This window comes from Stegodyphus dumicola, chromosome 8 (genome assembly GCF_044657685.1).
Source record: "Stegodyphus dumicola isolate Sdum_Otavi_A_Nest chromosome 8, ASM4465768v1".
NCBI lineage: Eukaryota > Metazoa > Arthropoda > Arachnida > Araneae > Eresidae > Stegodyphus > Stegodyphus dumicola.
This window is the reverse complement of record NC_140775.1, coordinates 27672550-27691985: the sequence shown is the minus strand read 5'-3', so window position 1 is coordinate 27691985 and position 19436 is coordinate 27672550. Positions and strand designations below refer to the sequence as shown.

The following is a 19436-nucleotide window of genomic DNA, read 5'->3' as shown; positions in this document are numbered from 1 at the left end:
ATAAAAAGAAGCAAAATCAAGAAACACATCTGAAGCTGACTGAAGCTCAGTAAATCTGCTACTTAAACTCTTTGGATGTTTTGTATGGCTTTTGTTGATGATTCTAGGCTCTGATTAGTAGATATATATATATATATATAATTAATAAGCTAGGTTATATATATATATATATATATATATATATATATTTAAAAATAAGTTCATAAAGATGATCACTTTTTAATAATTAATGAACTCTCAGACAATAATGGAGTTATTTATAAAGTTTAATAAAGATTCTAACAGAAAATCCAAACATGCACTGTAAAGGCATAAAATTTGTTTCTTGGCTTTTCTAACTAATGCTCAAAAGGAACACTGTATCTAGAGCTTCATGATACAACTTTTCAAATTTCATACAATTCTGACCCAAAAGCAAAGTAACAATCCTTGCAAAGAAAAGTCCATGTTTTCCAGGATTAAATAAATGTGTAGAAATTTCAGAGTTTGATTGTTAAATGTGCAGAGAGTTTACTTGTTATCTCTTTCAAGCTAAAGGAGATTGTTTTTTAATCCTGATGCTATGCCAGCCTATGATCATTATTAATAACTTTATATGAATACAATACCAATACAATAGAATACAATAGAAAGACAATAGAAATACAATAGAAACAATAGGAATACAATAGAAAACAATACAATAGAAAACAATGTGATCATGGTTATCATTTGGATATTGGTACTGAAATGCTGAATCCTGCCTGTTTGTATATGAAAACACGGAAAGCACATCACTTATTACATTGTGATCAATAACTTATTACACTGTAATCAACAATACAGTTAATGTTATCAAATGCTATAGAATAATTTTTTCAAATCAAAGTTAATTCTCTAAATAAGATCAAAATAATTTTGAAAAATTGCCAAATGAGCCTCCTGAGGGCATTGCATATTGGATGCTATGTGACATCAATGGGTTCGTCCCCTTGCCGGCTGACCACGGCTTCAGTGCAAAAATTTGAATCTTTAGTTCTTAATTTCAGAGGGAGTTTTTTTTTAATTGAAAATTATAAATGATTACTTTTAAATAGATTTTGTACTTTGTAATGAGAAACTATTGAAAAAATGGTGTCGTGTGTCATTGCTACCTGCAGTAATAGGTATCATTACACAAAAGAAAAGAACATGATATTTCATCAATTTCTGTAAAAAAACGTTCAGTTAATGGAAGAATGCTCAAATATGCAGCAATCACTTCAATGAATCTGATTAGGAGGATGATACGAAAAATAGGTTGCCAGGATTACTGACAAAAAAAGGGTACAACTCTAATATACGCCTTAATTTCACCAAATGTGGTGATATGTGTTCAGCGCTGGTTTTCGGCGCGATTGCGTGTTCTATGGCAACCCTGTTGACGTTGAAAAATCTTTCGCTATCCTGTTGAAGTGTAGTGGGTATTTGGAAGTGTGGAAAGAGGGTCTGGGAGATTATTTTTAATGGCAGTGCATGATAGAAGTAGGGATTTGTAATTTTATTTATTTGTGAACCATAGTATAAATTTTCTGGATAGTGTGTCTGGCTGTCATGTAAATACGATAGTGATTACGTGGCGGCATGTTAAAGGCGGTATGAAATTTATATTTCTGCTATTCGAAAACGCATTAATTCATGGTAAGTGCATTTTATTTTATCCTTGTTCTTATTTTGTAGAATGTTATGTTCATTGGTTCTTTAGTATGAATTTCTGTCGTTATTGTTGTTTTTTTAAATTGTTTGAAATTTATTTTAGTTTATTTTGCTGTTTAGTGTCTAGACTGTACAATTCATAGATGTTTTTTAAAGTTGAAACAGAACGCTGTGTACATGGTATTATTTGAAATTTATTGTTGTTATGTTATTTTATTAAAGCGAGGAGTGTGTAGATCGTAGATTCCTTCCTTGCCTAAATTGTGCAATTCATAGAATTTTTTTTTAAGTTTAAACAGGATGCTGTGTACATGGTATTCTTTGAAATTTATTGTTATGTTAATTTATTAAAGCGAGGTGTATGTAGTTTGTAGATTCGTTCGTTGCCTACATTGTGCAATTCGTACATGTTTTTTTAAGTTAAAACAAGTCGCTGTGTACATGGATTCTTGTCAAATATTTTTGGTTAGAAACTTTACGTTTTTGCTATTTAAATTTTTTGTTTTTGTTTCGGATTTTTAGCTAAATTGTGTGTTCAAAACGTATTTTTTGCATGTGCGAAAACCGCGTTTTTGGAGACATTTTAGGCTAAAAGTTCAAAATGTAGACAACAAATTTAGATAGTAATATGGCAGCGTGAAGTTTCTTGCCAAAAATACTTGGCGAGAAATTTGGCGACTTGAGGGCGCGTATCAGAGTAGTTCCAAAAAAAGTACTGAAGTCAACTGCTATTCCAATTGTTAATATACAATCAAAAGTCGTTAATTCGCACACCCATAATCCGGAATGATCTATAATCTGGACCTCAAAGCTATAAACTTTCTGCGCATGCGTCGTCTTGACGCATGCGCATAAGACCTTTATGGCTGCGAATATGCTTGTGCGCATGCGCAAAATACGTTTGCGAGTGCGCATTTAATGTATAACAGATGGTATAAGCTAAGCTAAAATTATCTAAATATCTATTTCAGTTAATGCTGCAGATTGCATTGTTCCTTAATCTTCGAATTGGATCCGGCTTATTATTTTTTGCAGACTGTTAGAGCAATTTTATAAAAGTAAGCTTGAACTTTCGATTATGTCAAATAGAATTTCTGATATATATTTATTAATATGTAAAGGATCTACAAAGCGAAAGTATGTTTCGAAGTTCATTAAACAAAAAGTGGAATTGCTGCAAAAAATGGATAAAGGCATATCCTTTGTTTATCTAAACTTTGTTTATCTTTAACACAGCGGCGTGCCATGAATTGGAAGTTAATCTGTCAGCACTATCCTTATTTTCAGGGCAGATGTTTTTATTTTATTTGGCTTATAATTTCTTACTAAATGTAGTATTTCATCTCGATGTACTCCGTCTTTGATACGATTTAAATCAAATTCCTCGTCATTATCATTCGCTTCCGATAGCGAAGAAAGCGACAGAGGTTATTGAAAACGAAAAAATTTCAATTGACAAATTAGTCGGTTGACACAGCAATTATAGGACTTGAACAGCGGAACTTTGTAACTGAACAAGAAATTATGTCTGTTTATAGAATTAAAGAGAATGTTTTATCACATAAAAAACGAAGCAACTTAAAGAACTTGCATTGAAAGAAATGTTTAATAAAGTACACAAATAAATATTAAGCTTTTTTTGTAAATTTTGATACCCTTTAGATCATAATTATTCTTTATTTCATAAATTACGGTTTCATATTTTTAATTTTATAATTTCTGCATGCCATCTTACCAGATTTAAACTGATGATCTATAATCCGGAAAAATCGATAATCCGGAATCGCCGAAGTCCCGACGAGTCCGGATTAACGACTTTTGACTGTACTTTACTTGGTTATTTATCAAAACACACCAAGGCAGCAAAGGCAACAGAAAAGGGGGAAAAAAAATACAAAATGCATTTGATAAAATTCAGAATTTGAAGTCCCAAAAATTCATGTCTGGAATTTCAAAATGATAACAAAAATAGCTATTCATATGAAAAATGACATTTCGAATCATTACTTGGTTTATTATTCACTTAATTTGTGACAGAATACATGCACTTTTCAGCTAATTATTTGTACTACTATATGAAATATTATATAATACTAAATTTTAATATATAAAACAAACCACGAAATTCTGCATAAAGATAAATTAGTATCAGAGTATACACTTTTAATATATGAGAATACATGCTATTGCACCAAAAGATATAAATACCATTTTAAAATATTTTCATTATTTTATGAGTAATTGATACTAAATAATAATGCTGATGATCCATAATAATCATTGCAAAACTTACGAAATTCTGTTACTCATTTCCAGTGTTAGTTGAAAAACAAAAATGAAAGTGATTGAAATTTGTTTCGATTTAATGTGCAATGAAATCTATTATTATAAGCACAAATTAATTTTGGTTGATCTTTACATTATGGTAACTTGGCGTTTTTTGGCGAAAATTTGGCGACCAACTCTCCTACAGCAACCCTCTATTTTTTTTCCCGCTGCCATTTTGTGTTCACGAAGTAAAAACATATTTCTTTTCTTTTTATCTACTGAACACTTCTTCCAACAATCTACTAGCCGAATTACACTTATGCTACAAATTTTATCTAACAAAACTGCTTAATCATGACAAATATTCACTGCAAAATTGGGAAAAAGTGCACAATACCATACTCCTTACGCGTTTTTCAAAGTAACACATACACATAAACCATGTACACGCCGACTTATTTTTACTTAAAAAAACATCCCAGAATTGCACAAAAATGGCATTGCGCACACTCTTCACTATATCCATGTACACTGCTTTTTTCTCATAAATTAGAAAAATTTCACGAAAATACATGACAATTTTCTCAATCTTTAAACCTGGTAAAAAGAACATATATGAAATTACCTGATCGCGAAAAATACAATATCCAAAAACTTTTACCTCTAAATCATCTATTACATTATACACGTCACCAACGAATTCATACCGCAACCATTACAAATACTTAGTGTCAGATATTTAAATAATTTCCATGCACGTTTACTTCAACTAAAACGTATACCAAATTCCTACAAACATAAAATTCACAAAATAACTATCATTTAATTAAATATAATTAAATTCAAAAACACTACTTAAAATATAAATGAGCACATACATTAAATTAATACATACATAAATACCCATTTGGAATTCACTTTAGTTACGGCCATGGGATCCAAAAATTCACGAACATTGTTTCACACAACACAGAATAAAGCCAAATACAAAATTTCCAGGTTATTTCCCGATTTCCCCCCTTTTCCGATTAAAGAACCGTAATTCGTCCATTAATATCACATGACATATCCCATGATCTCTCATTTCCCTCACACAAAATAATGCGTAATCGGAACTGAGTACTGCTCACATTATTACCAAAGTGCCAGGTAGTAACCTTTATCACCTCCAAAATGTCGCCAAACTACCAGTTACCATATTGTAAAGATCAACCTTAATTTTTAATCAGATAGATGAGTAAGGCTTTTATGTGCAAAAAGAATTCGATTTAATCCTAGTATCCGGTGCACACGGGATTTGGCTACTTTTGGCGACTTTATGATGAGTAGTAAAAACAGGACATATACGATGAGTAGTGAACGGGTCATTCAAAGAAAATATATAGTTAAACATAGTATATACTATGTATATACACACATAGTATATAGTATATAGTATATATATATAGAGACGTTCTTTGGAACATTTTTGGTGTTGGCGATAATTTTCAAAGTCGCGCCAAGGCTGCACCGTATACTAGGATTTCATCCCGGGCCCTTCAGTATAGCAAGCAATGTCACTCACTCTTTTCCTGTCTGGATGGCATTTAAATATATATATAATAAAATTTAAGTTACACTACAAGTTCTACACATTCACTAGAAAAAATTCATAACAACGTGAGAATTTCTGTAATCTCTAACAATTTGAATTCTAAGTATGCCAATAGCAATGTGACAGACTGATTAAAAATTATTCAATAATATACAGTGCTTAAGAAATTTATTCTAAAACCTAGTAAAAACGATAAACAAAAGGCAACTGACCATCTATACAAGTTCGTAAGCCCAAACAGCTACCTACAGCAATTTCAATCATGAAAAATTTGATAGAAATATTTAGATTCAAATAAACATCATTAAGTTTTTCTCACCAATATTAATAGGGCAATACATTTTATAGGCGGATAAATCGCACTCTAATGGAACATCTTCATCGCTTTCTAGATTTGGCAGATATACTTTTTTAAGACCATTTTGTTCCGTAACACTTTGAGCTTCATCTTCCAGGTTGCTGCATGATTCAATCATTTCTTCCGAGTCACTGCTGTTACTTTCGTTCTCTTTTTGGTAACTGAATGATTCTTCCATTTCTTCCCAGTCCGACTCGTCAATTTCGTCTCTGTTATCAGACGAAAGGTTAAAAATTTCACTTTCATCTGCCATGCTAACGCAAAATTTGAGGATCTTTCGCTCCCGTTAAAATCACAAATCGCGCTCCACGCGCTCTTCTGTTATTATCTGAGTTTCGTGTTGAGTAGATCGTTCCTTCCCTATTAAAAATATTTTTCTTTACATCTGATAGAACTGTGCAAATACTAACACCTTCACCTTCAACACCTACCAACACAACAAAGTGAAGCAATACTAATAAAATTCATGACAGTAATAATTAAAAAATCTACGGATACAGAATGCTGGGTATTTTCTAACAGAGGAACATATCCTAATACACGATAGTGCATTAAAATGTTGACTGTCCAACATCTGGCACATCTAGTAATTTTACATTATACTCAATCTGATATTACGTTTCATTAAGGTAATCGAATTATAAACAACCTTCATTAATAATGCGCTTAATAAACCAATTAAACTAATTAGTTATAACTAATGCTAGTCCATAATTATTTAAAAAATCATTTTGTCGGTAATTAAATCGAAATGTAATCATTAATCCTATTTCCTTAGTATAAATTTCTAAGGAAAAAAATTACTAATTTACTGATATATAAAAAGAAATATTTGACAGTCTTTCCTTCAATTTTTACTTTCAGGTTTTGCTAAATAAAAATAACTTACCGTCATTCGAGTATAATTGAAAAATAATTCTGGGTACTTCTGCCTCAGTGACGGAAACAATGTTGCATGAAGGCCCGTTTACACTAGCGGAACTTTGGTCCCAAGAAGCGTAAGCTAACGTCCAAAGAAACGTAACCTAAGTCGAGCGGTTAATCTTCAAAGGGAATTGACGTAAACCCAAGAGATGGAAAATTTTAACTCCGAACCACGGAGTATAATGAAGGAGGTGAAACTGCCTAGTAGAAAAACGGTCCTAAAATGTCGCGTTCACTAGATGGCGCTGTTGTTCCATCTTAGTAGTTCCAAATGTAAACATTTATGGAGTAGCCACGCGGCGAAGCTTACTACCGAATGAAAAATGTTTATGTTTTTAATGTCATGGATTGCGTTATTATCAACGTTATAATATTCTGCTCACTAATGATTGTATTTTATTCCTCAAATTATGAAATTAATTTACAGCTTTCATGCTGTAAGGCTTGTAGTACTTTTTATGAATGATTAATTTAATGATTATTTTTCAGTGCCTCCCCCTCAGAAAAATAATCATATTACAGTCAAAAGTCGTTAATTCGGACACCCATAATTCGGAATGATCTATAATCCGGACATCAAAACTAAAAACTTTCTGCGCATGCGCCGCGTTGACACATGCGCAGAGGCGTTCACGCGTGCGCGTAAGACCTTTTACGACTGCGCATATCAGTGTGCGCAAGTGCAGAATACGTTTTCGCGCGCGCATTTTATGTATAATGGACGTATAAGCTAAATAATTATCTATTTCAGTTAATGTTGATGATTGCGTTGTTCCTTAATTTTCGAATTGCATCCGGCTTATTATTTTTTGCTGACTGTAAGAGCAATTTTATAAAAGTAAGCTTAAACTTTCGATTATATCAAATAGAATTTCCGATATATATTTGTTAATATGTAAAGGATCTAAAGCGAAAGTATGTTTTGAAATCCGAAATCTGTTTATCAATTTCACGCTGCTCGGCGGCGGGCGCGTAATGAATTGGAAGTTGATTTGTCAGCACTATCCTTATCTTCAGCGCAGATGTTTTTATTTTATTTGGCTTATAATTCCTTACCAAATGTAGTATTTCATCTCGATATGCTCCGTCTTTGATATGATTTAAAACAAGTTCCTCGTCATTATAATTCGCTTCCGATAGCGAAGAAAAGTAACAGAGGTTATTGAAAACGAAAAAATTTCGATTGACAAATTAGTCGGTGTTCTTGACACAGCAATTATAGGACTTTGTAACTGAACAAGAAATTATGTCTGTTTAATAGAATTAAAGAGAAAGTATTATCACATGAAACGAAGCAAAACTTAAACAACTTACATTGAAAGAAATGTTTATTTAAGTAAACAAATAAATATTAAGCTTTTTCTTTTTGCAAATTTTGATACCCTTTAGATCATAATTGTTCTTTATTTCATAAATTACGGTTTCATATTTTTAATTTTAGAATTTCTGCATGCCATCTTACGAGATTTAAACTGATGATCTATAATCCGGAAAAATCGATAATCCGGAATCGCCGAAGTCCCGACGAGTCCGGATTAACGACTTTTGACTGTACTAGTAATAATACTTGCTGTATATATGTTAAATTTAATTAGAATAGTTTCTTCGCGTCTCTCATTTTGTAAAATGCTTAGATACACAGCTTGATATAAAATGTGGCGAAATTTTAATGAAGCTTATAGAATTTTTTGCTTCAGTCAGTAAGTTTTCTGTACTATCATAATAAGTTATTCTTTTTTATGAATCAGTTAATTTTTTATGTCAGTTTTGATTTTGATATTTTTATCGTGAAAGCATAGTAAATTCTAAAATTAATGTCTTTTTGAAAATTTATTGGCTTTTTTACAAAATTTTAAATGACATTTAAATGTTTATACCTTTAAAATAAAAAATTCTTAGAACTAATATTTGTCTATATTTTTATGTGTATACTGTGTGTTGTCGTTAATAAAGTCTGCTTGGCGAGATTTGTGCTGGCGAAACGGAAAAGTACCAAAATTTGCATTCTATGAAATTGTACTTAAATGATAAAATTTTAAAATCTACAATCTGAATATTAGAATATGGTTGGAAAATTACCATAAAATTTCTTGTTTCTACCAAAACGCTTTTAATATTCTGCGATGGAATGGGATAGTTCTTGGAATGGGATGAAAATTATATTATGGTACTGGAAATGGCTTCTTGTTTGCTTAAAAATTATAACCAGATAGTGAAGCTCTTACAAAAAATGTTATCTGATTAATATAATTTATGCCTTTTTTATAATGAAATGGCTGTTGTATATAATGATTGTAGTTGTTTAAGAGGTATGTTATATTTTCCCATGAAACCATTATGGCATACTAAAATTCATTTGATAAGTTTAATTTATTTTTGGCTGTTGGGTATTATATTTCTATGCAAATACATTATGGTATACTGATGATTATCGTCAAACTCCTAATATTTTTACTCTACTTTCGACCATTTTTGGCTAACAAAAACTGATAGCAATGTATATTAGCCCCAATAATGGATAAGCATGATATCAAAACGTACTCATAAATTCTCGGTGGTTTCATATAACACTGAGAAATCCTTAATAAACCACTTTTATCTGTTGATTATCTAACCAAATAAATAGCATCTGTTCCTCCCAAATTTCCACAAATAATTTTTCAAGGTTTTTTTATATGCTATATCTCTATAGTTTCTGTTGATCATGTAATTTAAATATCTGTTATAATAATTTTTGAAAGGACTATATTTCCATCAATCTTCTTGACTGACAAGAAAATATGTAGATAATGTGTGGAGTTATTATAGCATAGGGAAAAACATGACACCAATTTTACAACAAATCTGGGCTAATCTTTGGAATATGGTAACAGGTAGTTTTGCGACATTTTGGTAAGGCGATAAAGGTTACTAGCTAGGACTTTAGCAGTGTACATGGATACAGTCAAGAGTGTGCGCAATGCCATTTTTGTGCAATTCTAGGATGTTTTTTTAAGTGAAAATAGGTCGACGTGTACATGGACGATACCGTGTATGTGCAATTCGTAAAAACGCGGCAAGCAGTGGGCGATTCTGCCCTTTGTCCCAATTTCGCACCTAATCTTCGTCATGATTAAGCACTTTTATTCCATAAAAGTTCTAGCATAAGCGTAATTCGGCTAGAAGATTGTTGGAAATGTTGAGTAAAAAAAAAAACATGCCTTTACTTCTTGAAAACAAAATGGCGTCCAAACAAAAACTAGCAGGTTGCTGTAGCAGGGTTGGTCGCCAAATTTTAACCAAAAAATCACCAAGTTACCATAATCCAAAGATTAACCCAAATCTGAAATTTTGTTTTGTGAGTCTTTGGTTAAACTAAATGCTATAATTTATTTAGGATGAAATAATTCTTTGGCATAATGTAATTCATATCATCTATGTTGCTACAATTCTGTTTCAATACAAGACCATCATATCAGTGTAAGATTTCCCATGTGGAGACTTGGTTTCTAATCTTTGTGTAATATAATACAGAGAAGCTCGTACTGTGAATTCGTAAGTATAATTTATTCTTCTATTAGATTGGAATGCACTCGATGTTTTCACATAGAATGTTTCATATTCAAAGTGTTAGTTCGGTGTTTCATATTCAAAGATGTTGAAGTTCATACAATGTAATTAATTAATAGACTTATCACACAGACTTTTTTAATAGACTTATTCTTGAATTTTTGGCTCAGATATAAAGTTATTAATTAAAAACAGCATTAGAAAAGCAAAACTGATTAAAAGAACACTTCCATTATTTTTAAAATTGATATATTTAAATGCTTTTGTTCATATAAAAACAACAATAAACACATTTCTAAATAAAAAGATTATTAAGAAAATTTGGAACATTTATAAAGGTTTGCAAGGACAACATGATCGATTTTGTTATAAATCACATGGTTTTGACATGTTTTGAGTATGCTGCTGCCAGCTTGGTAGAAGCCTGGTGATCCTGTTATGAACAAATCTTAACAGATAAAGATATAACATGTGAATATAGAATCTAAAAAAAAGGTAAGGTTAGATTAGGCTATTTGAATATGGCTAAGCACATCAGTTATCAGCCTGAAGAAGAATGCTTTTATGAAGAACTTTATAGGGAAAACTGGTTCGTATTCACAAAACACATGCAAAAAAATAAAAACTGGACAGCCAGCTTGTTCACCAGGATTTGAGCTGAGATTAAACTACCAGTATTGAGTTGTTTAAACCACTTGTAGGACAAAACTAATGAAAATGCTTGTAATATCATGTAATCAAAAGTTAACTGCATGTTATATGCCACAATTGCTTTCTCAAGTACTGAGGTAGGTAATACTTAATCTGCTTTTTTTTTTTTTCTTTTGAAATGTTTGGTCATGGTATTATTCATTGCATGTATTTTCTATAATACATACAGAATATTAATAGTTCTATAACAAGTGTCTTTTTTTCATTTTTAAGTGCTTTGCTTGTTGATATTCTCAAAATTGCATTTGATGATTAGTGCTATCATGTGTATAATAAATACAATAGATGCATATAATAGATCAATATATTTTTAGTATACATATAATGATTCAATATCATTTTTATGGGGAAAAAAAGACACTTTTGACTGCACAGATTTTCTAGAAATCCCAAGTAAAACACATATGAAATCATTTGTTTACAATCAGTGAACGTTAAAATCAGCTACCTGTCACAATACAATAAAACAGCGACACAATTTCCTACAACAGCCAGCAGTTTCTCCTTTACATGAACAAGAATTTTTTTTTAAATTTTTATTTGTCCTTTTTGAACAATGAAATGTCCTTCGATTTCATGCGATCAGGACGCTATAGAACTTATCCTTAAATAGAAAGCCAAAACTTGTACATTGGATTTCAAGTAAAATTCCGTGCATTACCAAATGATCAGCTTTTTAAAATGCTCTCTGCTTCAGTAATACAGCGAGAATTTACGCCTCCTTGAACAAAATCAAACATTTCGGAAGAGCTAAGTAACTCCATTTTTGAATGTACGAAGTCAGATCACAAATCAAAATACCGAGTTTTATCCGCCATACTAATGTGTGAAAGCGCCATCTATAGGTGAATTGAATCGCGGATAGCTTTGTTATTTGAGAAGTATGTTTCAAATTGATTTCAAAAGATTTTAAAATAGAATTCGGATTTGAATTCAGTTAAGTATTCTGAACGTTTGGTTATGCTGAACTATATTATTCATAATTAAATATAAAGAGTAAAAAATATTGACTAATTCAATCTATCTTTAATTTTGTCTTGCTTGAACTAACTTCTAACCAATAAATGCAGTATTTTAACTAAAAATATAATGCAGATCTTTTTTATTTTAAAAGTACATGTCCACTTTTCTTTCCAAAGGAGGAAAATTCCATCCCATTCAATAGCCTAAAAGATGAATTTCTTATGTTCAGAAAAATTTTATCACAGTTATAATGTTATGATATTTTCTCGCTGTTAAGTTTCAGATTGGTACATGTAGCTTTTTTGAAAAAAATGCTTTGCATGTGTTATGTTTTACTGCCCCTATTTTTTATTTTCATTTTTTGAACTGATCATTTACTAATAGAGTCTAATTACATTTGTTGCAAGGCTACCAGTTTAATATCAGAATACCTAATGTATGCTTGCTGCGGTATTTAAAAAATATCATTAACTATATAAAACTAAAGTCTGTTTTCTCTTGCAGTAATTATTTATTTTTTTTATTCTCAATTTAATATCTCTTTTTCAATGATTAATGACTCGCAGTGAAAGAAACAAGTTCAATTAAATAACAAAAATTTTTTAAAAATTTAATAGTAATGATATAATCCCAAAACAATCTTAGCAGTATTGTTTTATATTATTACACAATGGTGAGCTATAGGAGGCTAGAGTGATTCGTTAAATTTGTGTTCAATTTGCAAGCACCTTGTTCTTTCCCACCAGCAGTTGAGCAGCAAAAGTCACCAAATACTGCTGGTTTGGTCCTGAGTTCGAATCCCGCCAAGAGGCTAGCTGCATGGGCATTTTCCTGGTCTTTCCACGTGAAACATAAAAAAGTACATGTGCTTTTTTCCTCCAAAGGATCTGTATGAAGACATTGAACTGTTGGCCATGGTTAAATTATATATTACTCTCGTTACCTACAATAGTGTTCCCTCTCCCTGAAATTAAGTGTAGTTAATAAGTTTTCAAAGTCATTGTATCCCATTCAATAGCCTAAAAGATGAATTTCTTATGTTCAGAAAAATTTTATCACAGTTATAATGATATGATATTTTCTCGCTGTTAAGTTTCAAATTGGTACATGTAGCTTTTTTGAAAAAAATGTTTTCCATGTGTTATGTTTTACTGGAAAAGATCCCATATTTTTTATTTTCATTTGTTGAACTGATCATTTACTAATAGAGTCTAATTACATTTGTTGCAAAACTACCAGTTTAATATCAGAATACCTAATGTATGCTTGCTGCGGTATTTAAAAAACATCATTAACTATACAAAACTAAAGTCTGTTTTCTCTTGCAGTAATTATTTACTTTTTTATTCTCAATTTAATATCTCTTTTTCAACGATTAAAGACTCGCAATGAAAGAAACAAGTTCAATTAAATAACAAAAATTTAATAAAAATGTAACAGTAATTATATAAATAATCCCGAAACAATCTTAGCAGTATTGTTTTATATTGTTACACACAAGGGTGAGCTATAGGAAGTGTGTGTAGTGTTAAGAGAATACTTCAGTAGTACAGTGGCTTACACAAAGTAGGATCATGGTATTTGCCATGTCATGGTGAGCTGTCCAATAAAAGGAAAAGAAGAGTCCTGGATACATTTTCAAAGATCGTTTATTTATTGATTCTCGTCAGACTTTGCTCCATATTGATTGCATGAAGTCCGCCACGGTGGAATGCCTCCTGGCACGTAAAAAATTTGTATTTCTCTGCACTGAGTGTAGTTTCACAGCCTTCGTTAACAACATTCAACATTTCTCATACGGTAAGTGGAGACAAAAAGTCAAACATACTTCAGAAAGAAAAGTATAAGGGCTGTCTCTCAAATTCGGAAAATAACGGCAGCTGTCATCACTTTTTTTTTTTGGGGGGGGGGGGGTTACATAAAACATCTCCAGTACTAATACCATAATGTAGTAAGGCTTATTCCGCTAACTGCAAAAGAGGGCGAAGAAATGCCAACTACAACATATTTGAAACAAGAAGAGTACACGCAGCAGAAATCCAGAGGGAAGCGAAAAAACAATGAATAGACTAAGAGATTCACTAATTCCCACTATTTATAAGCTAGCACAGTTACACATTTCAACCAATGAAAATATCAAGGATCAAGAAATTTTAATTTGTGGAGCACTTAGCACGAAGCCTTTATCTCCACATCATCAAAGATTAAAAATTTATCATCATCAAAAGAGGGGTTCAGCTAATAGGATAAAAACTTGGAAAGCCAAAACAAAAAGCTTTAAACGAATAAAGTCTTCACATGAGAAAAAAGGTAAAAACACTTAAGAAGGACTTTTTAATTAAATTTTGCATCAATACATTAAGGACCAGAATGAATTTAGAAAAGGCACTCGTATCATAATTTATAATAGTGAAATAAAAAAAAGGAATTCTTGATAAAATTAAAAGTACAGACATTGCAGAAGATAAGAAACAAAATGAAAATATTCCACAGCGAGAACAACCAATCATAATATTTCTTTCACTTTGCAAACAAACTGAACTGAAATTAGTTGTCTGATGACATAGCTTGGTCATGTTATAACAAACTTGTTGGCAAAAATATTGTCACCACATGAAATCCCTTATCTGGTTCTAGATGGCTGTAATAATTCCAAGGACATAAATTTAATGTGACCTCATCAGATATTCACCCCTTTTTGAGGGAAGGAGGAAAAATTAATTATGTGCATAATAAAAATTCCGGTATCATGGTGACAGCCTCATATAAAATCATGACAATCACTATGGAGCTAACAGTCTGAAATACATATTACATAGATTACATTTTAAATAAAAAGATTTTTTCATTTAGGTATAACCAAAACCATGCCATCTACACAAAAACAAAATTTTTAACATTAAAACATAGAACCACTTATTTAAATATTCCATAATTCAATACAAGCAACTTTTTATGCAAAATACATATAAGTGCATGATATAAATATGGTACATAAAATTTTCGAATATACCATATTGCAAGTACACAGTACAGAATTGTAAATGAAGTATTTCTATGATAAAGCAAAATGCAATTTTTGTACATCCCCAGTTACACTTAATTAGATAAATCACATACAGGATGAAAACACAATACAAACCATTATAATCACATCATACCAGGAAATTTTGAAATCAAACACTTATGCACTTATATATTAGGCACAATGTCGTTGAATCTCGAAATGATATTTAAGGGTGATCAAGCCTTAAATTCTAATGATTATGCTCACACAATCAAGAAATCAACAAAAGACACATAAAATTAAATTTCGAACAATTTAACATATTGCATAACTTGTAATAATGTTCTATGATAGTAAAAGAAATGAGTGAAAAAAAAAAAAAAAAGAATTAAGTGTACTGAAGTGTGGGAGAATCTTTTAGGAGCCAAACGAAGGCAAATGATGTGAATTCTATAAATGGCTGAGAAAAAATCATTGTCAAGTGCACAAATAACATAATTTACATCATTTTCTTTAGAAGAAAAAGTTTTCGAAAACCTATGCTGGAATGTAACCTTAGACTTCACATACACTATATCATTAACATTGAATGATCTTAATATGACATTTTTCAAGTATTCAGTTCTATTTGCTTTATTCCAACATCTCATAGGCATGCTCATAACTTAGTTTTAGTTGTGTTAAAAGATCACACAAATAATATGATTTTTCCACCTGAATGGCCTTGGATCAGGATTAAACATATTAAAAGGTAATGATAATTTTCTTCCAAAATGCAGAATATTAGGAGAATAACCAGTTGAAGGATGAACAGTACCATTATAAATATTTTGATGGATAAGCAATGCATTTTCAAATGGAATACCTTTTTCATGAAGTATAAGCAAAGAGCTCTTGATGCAGGTATTAACATGTTCATTATACTCAGGTCTCTGAGGAATACAGTGAGATAATTTAATATCCAAGCATTTGGTAATCGATTCAAACACCAGTGAAGGATATTGTGTCTAAATCAAGATCATTTCTGGTCTTCCAGGTATATATATTGTAATAAATGTGCTGTAATAGTTTCAGCAGTGAGATTTTTGAGAGGTCATAAAACAAGATGTTTAGAAAAATGATCTAGAATAATGAGATCATGTCCACAATTTCGTACAGGACAACCAATATACACGGAAAAAAGTCATTTGGATATTTAGGTATTCTGATAGCTTTAAATGGAGCCTGTTTAGGAGTGAAAGATTTGTATTTGTTACATAAATGATACGGGAGAACAAAATTCTTTGTGTCATTATACATACCCTTCTAAAAGAATCTTTCAATAAGATTTCATACGTTTTCTGAACTCCAAGATGGGATATATGAGAAATTTCTCATTTTCACAGGATTTCAGTGCTAGTGGGACAACAACTAATTCAGCATTAGGCTCTAGTGTAGAATTGGGTGCCCCTTCGATTGGCGACATTTTTTTAAAAAAGTTTGGTGATGAAACCTCACTTCTGGTTACCACGATAGTTTTAACTTTGTTTTAGCTTCCCGATTTTATTTAAATGAAAATAGATTGATGTGTACATGGACATATTTAAAGCAGTGTGCCTTGCCTAGGTTGTGCAATTCTAGGATGTTTTTTTAAGTAAAAACAGATGGGATTTTTAAGTAAAACATGGACACAGATCTTGTGCAATTCTTTGACTTCTTATTTTGATTTTGTGTAGCGGCCATCGTGAAATTGTGCCTTCCTGGCGCCGATCTTGGCGTCAAAAAAGAATTGCCAATAAACAAGGGGCACACAATTGTAAACTTTTACCCAGCATTATTTCATTTATTCAAAACAAACATAAGAAGCTTATTGAATCATTTATGAAGAAATTATGTACTTTTGCTGAATTAAGCAAGGCAGGATTTTTCAAAATGTTGGTAATTTCTGAAGTACATGGATCAGAAATTTGCTGAGCAAGATTGCTGATTCACCTGGATCTAAAGTGAATTTGTGTTTCAAACAAGCATTGCAATCTAATGATATAGTATAACAATTAGCATTTGCATAACATTAGCCATACTAATTAAAGGTACATAAAAATTATTAAATTCAGGTATTGCATCTTTAGTACATATTAACACATCATGTTTGGATAAAAACAAACAAAACAGCAAGACAAACAATATACACTGGCTGAAAAATTAAAATTGGACCAGTTAGCACCCAATTATTTAGACATGGGAACAAAATACCATTATTAAATCAAAACAATGAGAAAGCAAGAAATATTATCTATAAAATAATATACATTTAATATCATTGCTTATAAGGTATTACACACACTGACCAATGAATTAGAAATGCAAGATCAATATTTTATTGGATCACAGTGCATATTACCCTAGGAAGAAATTGACAGATGCATATTACCCTACGGGGAGAAAATTTTTTATTGAGAACATGTTTTTGATTGAAAAATAATCCTTCTAAGACACTACAGACAAGTATCATCTCTGACAATTTCCTTAATTAAAAAAAAAAAAAATCCATCTATTCATAGCTCAAAAATTCAGAAAAGATAACGTAGAAATCTGAAAAAAATAACAATAAATAAGTGAAGAATAACTTACACATGAAAAAAAAAGCAATGAATATGTAGCACAATAGTACCAAGTGCAGTTTGACGTGCAATACTGAAATTATAAAAATGTCAAAACAAAACTAACCTTTACAGTCATATCTTTATCAATTATAACCCTTTTTTCACACATGTAATTAGTTGCCCATCCAGCACATACAATGAATTCAACTACAGAATTTACAGTCCACAAACAATGCGGTTTGGAAATCTTCTGCAGACTTTCAGTCAACAGTGGAAATGTAAAATCCTTTTTAGTAGCGGCAACATTATCTGCAACCAATGGAGCATTCTTTTCACAGGCACATTTCTTGCAGCAGGTGTTTTTCTTTTACGTGACGGTTTGGATAAATATAAAGGCAGATTTGGAAAGATTGAGGGTATTGCTCCTTCTTGGAGTCTAGGGCGGCCCATTTCCAACTTGAATATTGTCCCATTGAACAATTTCATCTCGTAAAATTATTTTATATCATTTTCTGCAAAATGATGCTCGCATACAACATCCTTCTCTGAAAGTATTTGGTCGGCCCGAGGAATTGCATGTGTCCATTTGTCTAGCAGCACAGGATCCTGTAAAATATATTTCAACAAGTATGTATAAATATCAGAATTCAGTTACATACAAAATTAAAATACTCATGTTGTATGCAATTTTTTTAACATGACTTTGATGCAAATTTAATATTTAATGATTAAAATTTAATTTGAAAATAGTAATGGCAAATTAAAATTTAATTGCAGCACTAACGCTTGAATAGTTTTACACATTCAAATTTAAAATCCTTGTGCATAATGGTTCTCACTGTGCAGTGTATCAAGATTTAAATCTTAATTTTTAACAGCCATTCAATTATGTGGCATGATTTTATAATATTCATAACTTATAATATGCTGAATTTATCTCATGGAAAATCAATTTTTCATTACACTTATCTGCTGTTATGTTTTCACTCAACCATGCAAGTGAAGTTAATTTTAAGCAGCATAGTGTTCATTTCCATTTATTATAAAAACCTACTTCAAACGGAAAAGAAGGGGAAATGAGTTAATCTTCTTTTCTGTAAATGAAATAAAGAGGCAAATATTCCATCATTCTTGCATAATTCCAGAAATTTATTTAACTTTAAAAATCTTAGGATTGCCTGCTTTCATGCATGAAATGCAAATGCACATAAGTTATGTGAAATATTTAACTAATTTCCAGTCTATTACTTTTTAAATACCCTCTTATTTACTAGCAATCCAGACGTTCTGTAAAGTTATATAAATTCGTCTGACTGTGATCAGACATGATATAAATGTTGCTCACCTTTGGAGCTCTAAATATACTTGGATTCTTGATTTCCAAGCTTTTATTCTTCTGCCTAACAGATGTATAACCACTGTTGTACCATCCGGGGACGAAGCAGGTTGCATTACAAGAATTACTCATACTGGAAATTGATATCAAATCAATATTTTCTGTATTGCTGCCTATGGCAAATCCTACGAAAAGTAGAACAGCTAACGATTGCAGCGCCCTCTATAAATAATGCGACAAAAATGGACCATTTTTGGAAAAAGTTGTAATACCAGTTTCCCCTTCTTGTTTATACTCCGTGCTCCGAACCTATGAGATGAAAGCTTTGGCCAATCACAGACTTACAAACTATCACGAGGGTTTTGTTGATGCTTTAAGCGAAAAACATGGCGGAAGATTTGACTACGTCTGACTGCAAATTAATTGCAGAAGTACAACAACATCCAATTTCATGGGATAATAGAAAAAAT

General features: G+C 31.2%; 1 protein-coding gene across 1 annotated transcript in view; it reads right to left on the bottom strand.

Annotated features, from left to right (window-relative positions):
* The window catches only part of LOC118185071 (glutamate-rich WD repeat-containing protein 1-like), a 29192-nt gene extending 22969 nt beyond the window's left edge, over positions 1-6223 (bottom strand). Inside the window, exon 1 of the mRNA XM_085821695.1 lies at positions 5856-6223. Coding sequence (XP_085677821.1) covers positions 5856-6147 — 292 coding nt within the window. The 5' untranslated portion in view covers positions 6148-6223. The remainder of the gene's footprint in view (positions 1-5855) is intronic.
* Positions 6224-19436: the final 13213 nt, after the last annotated feature.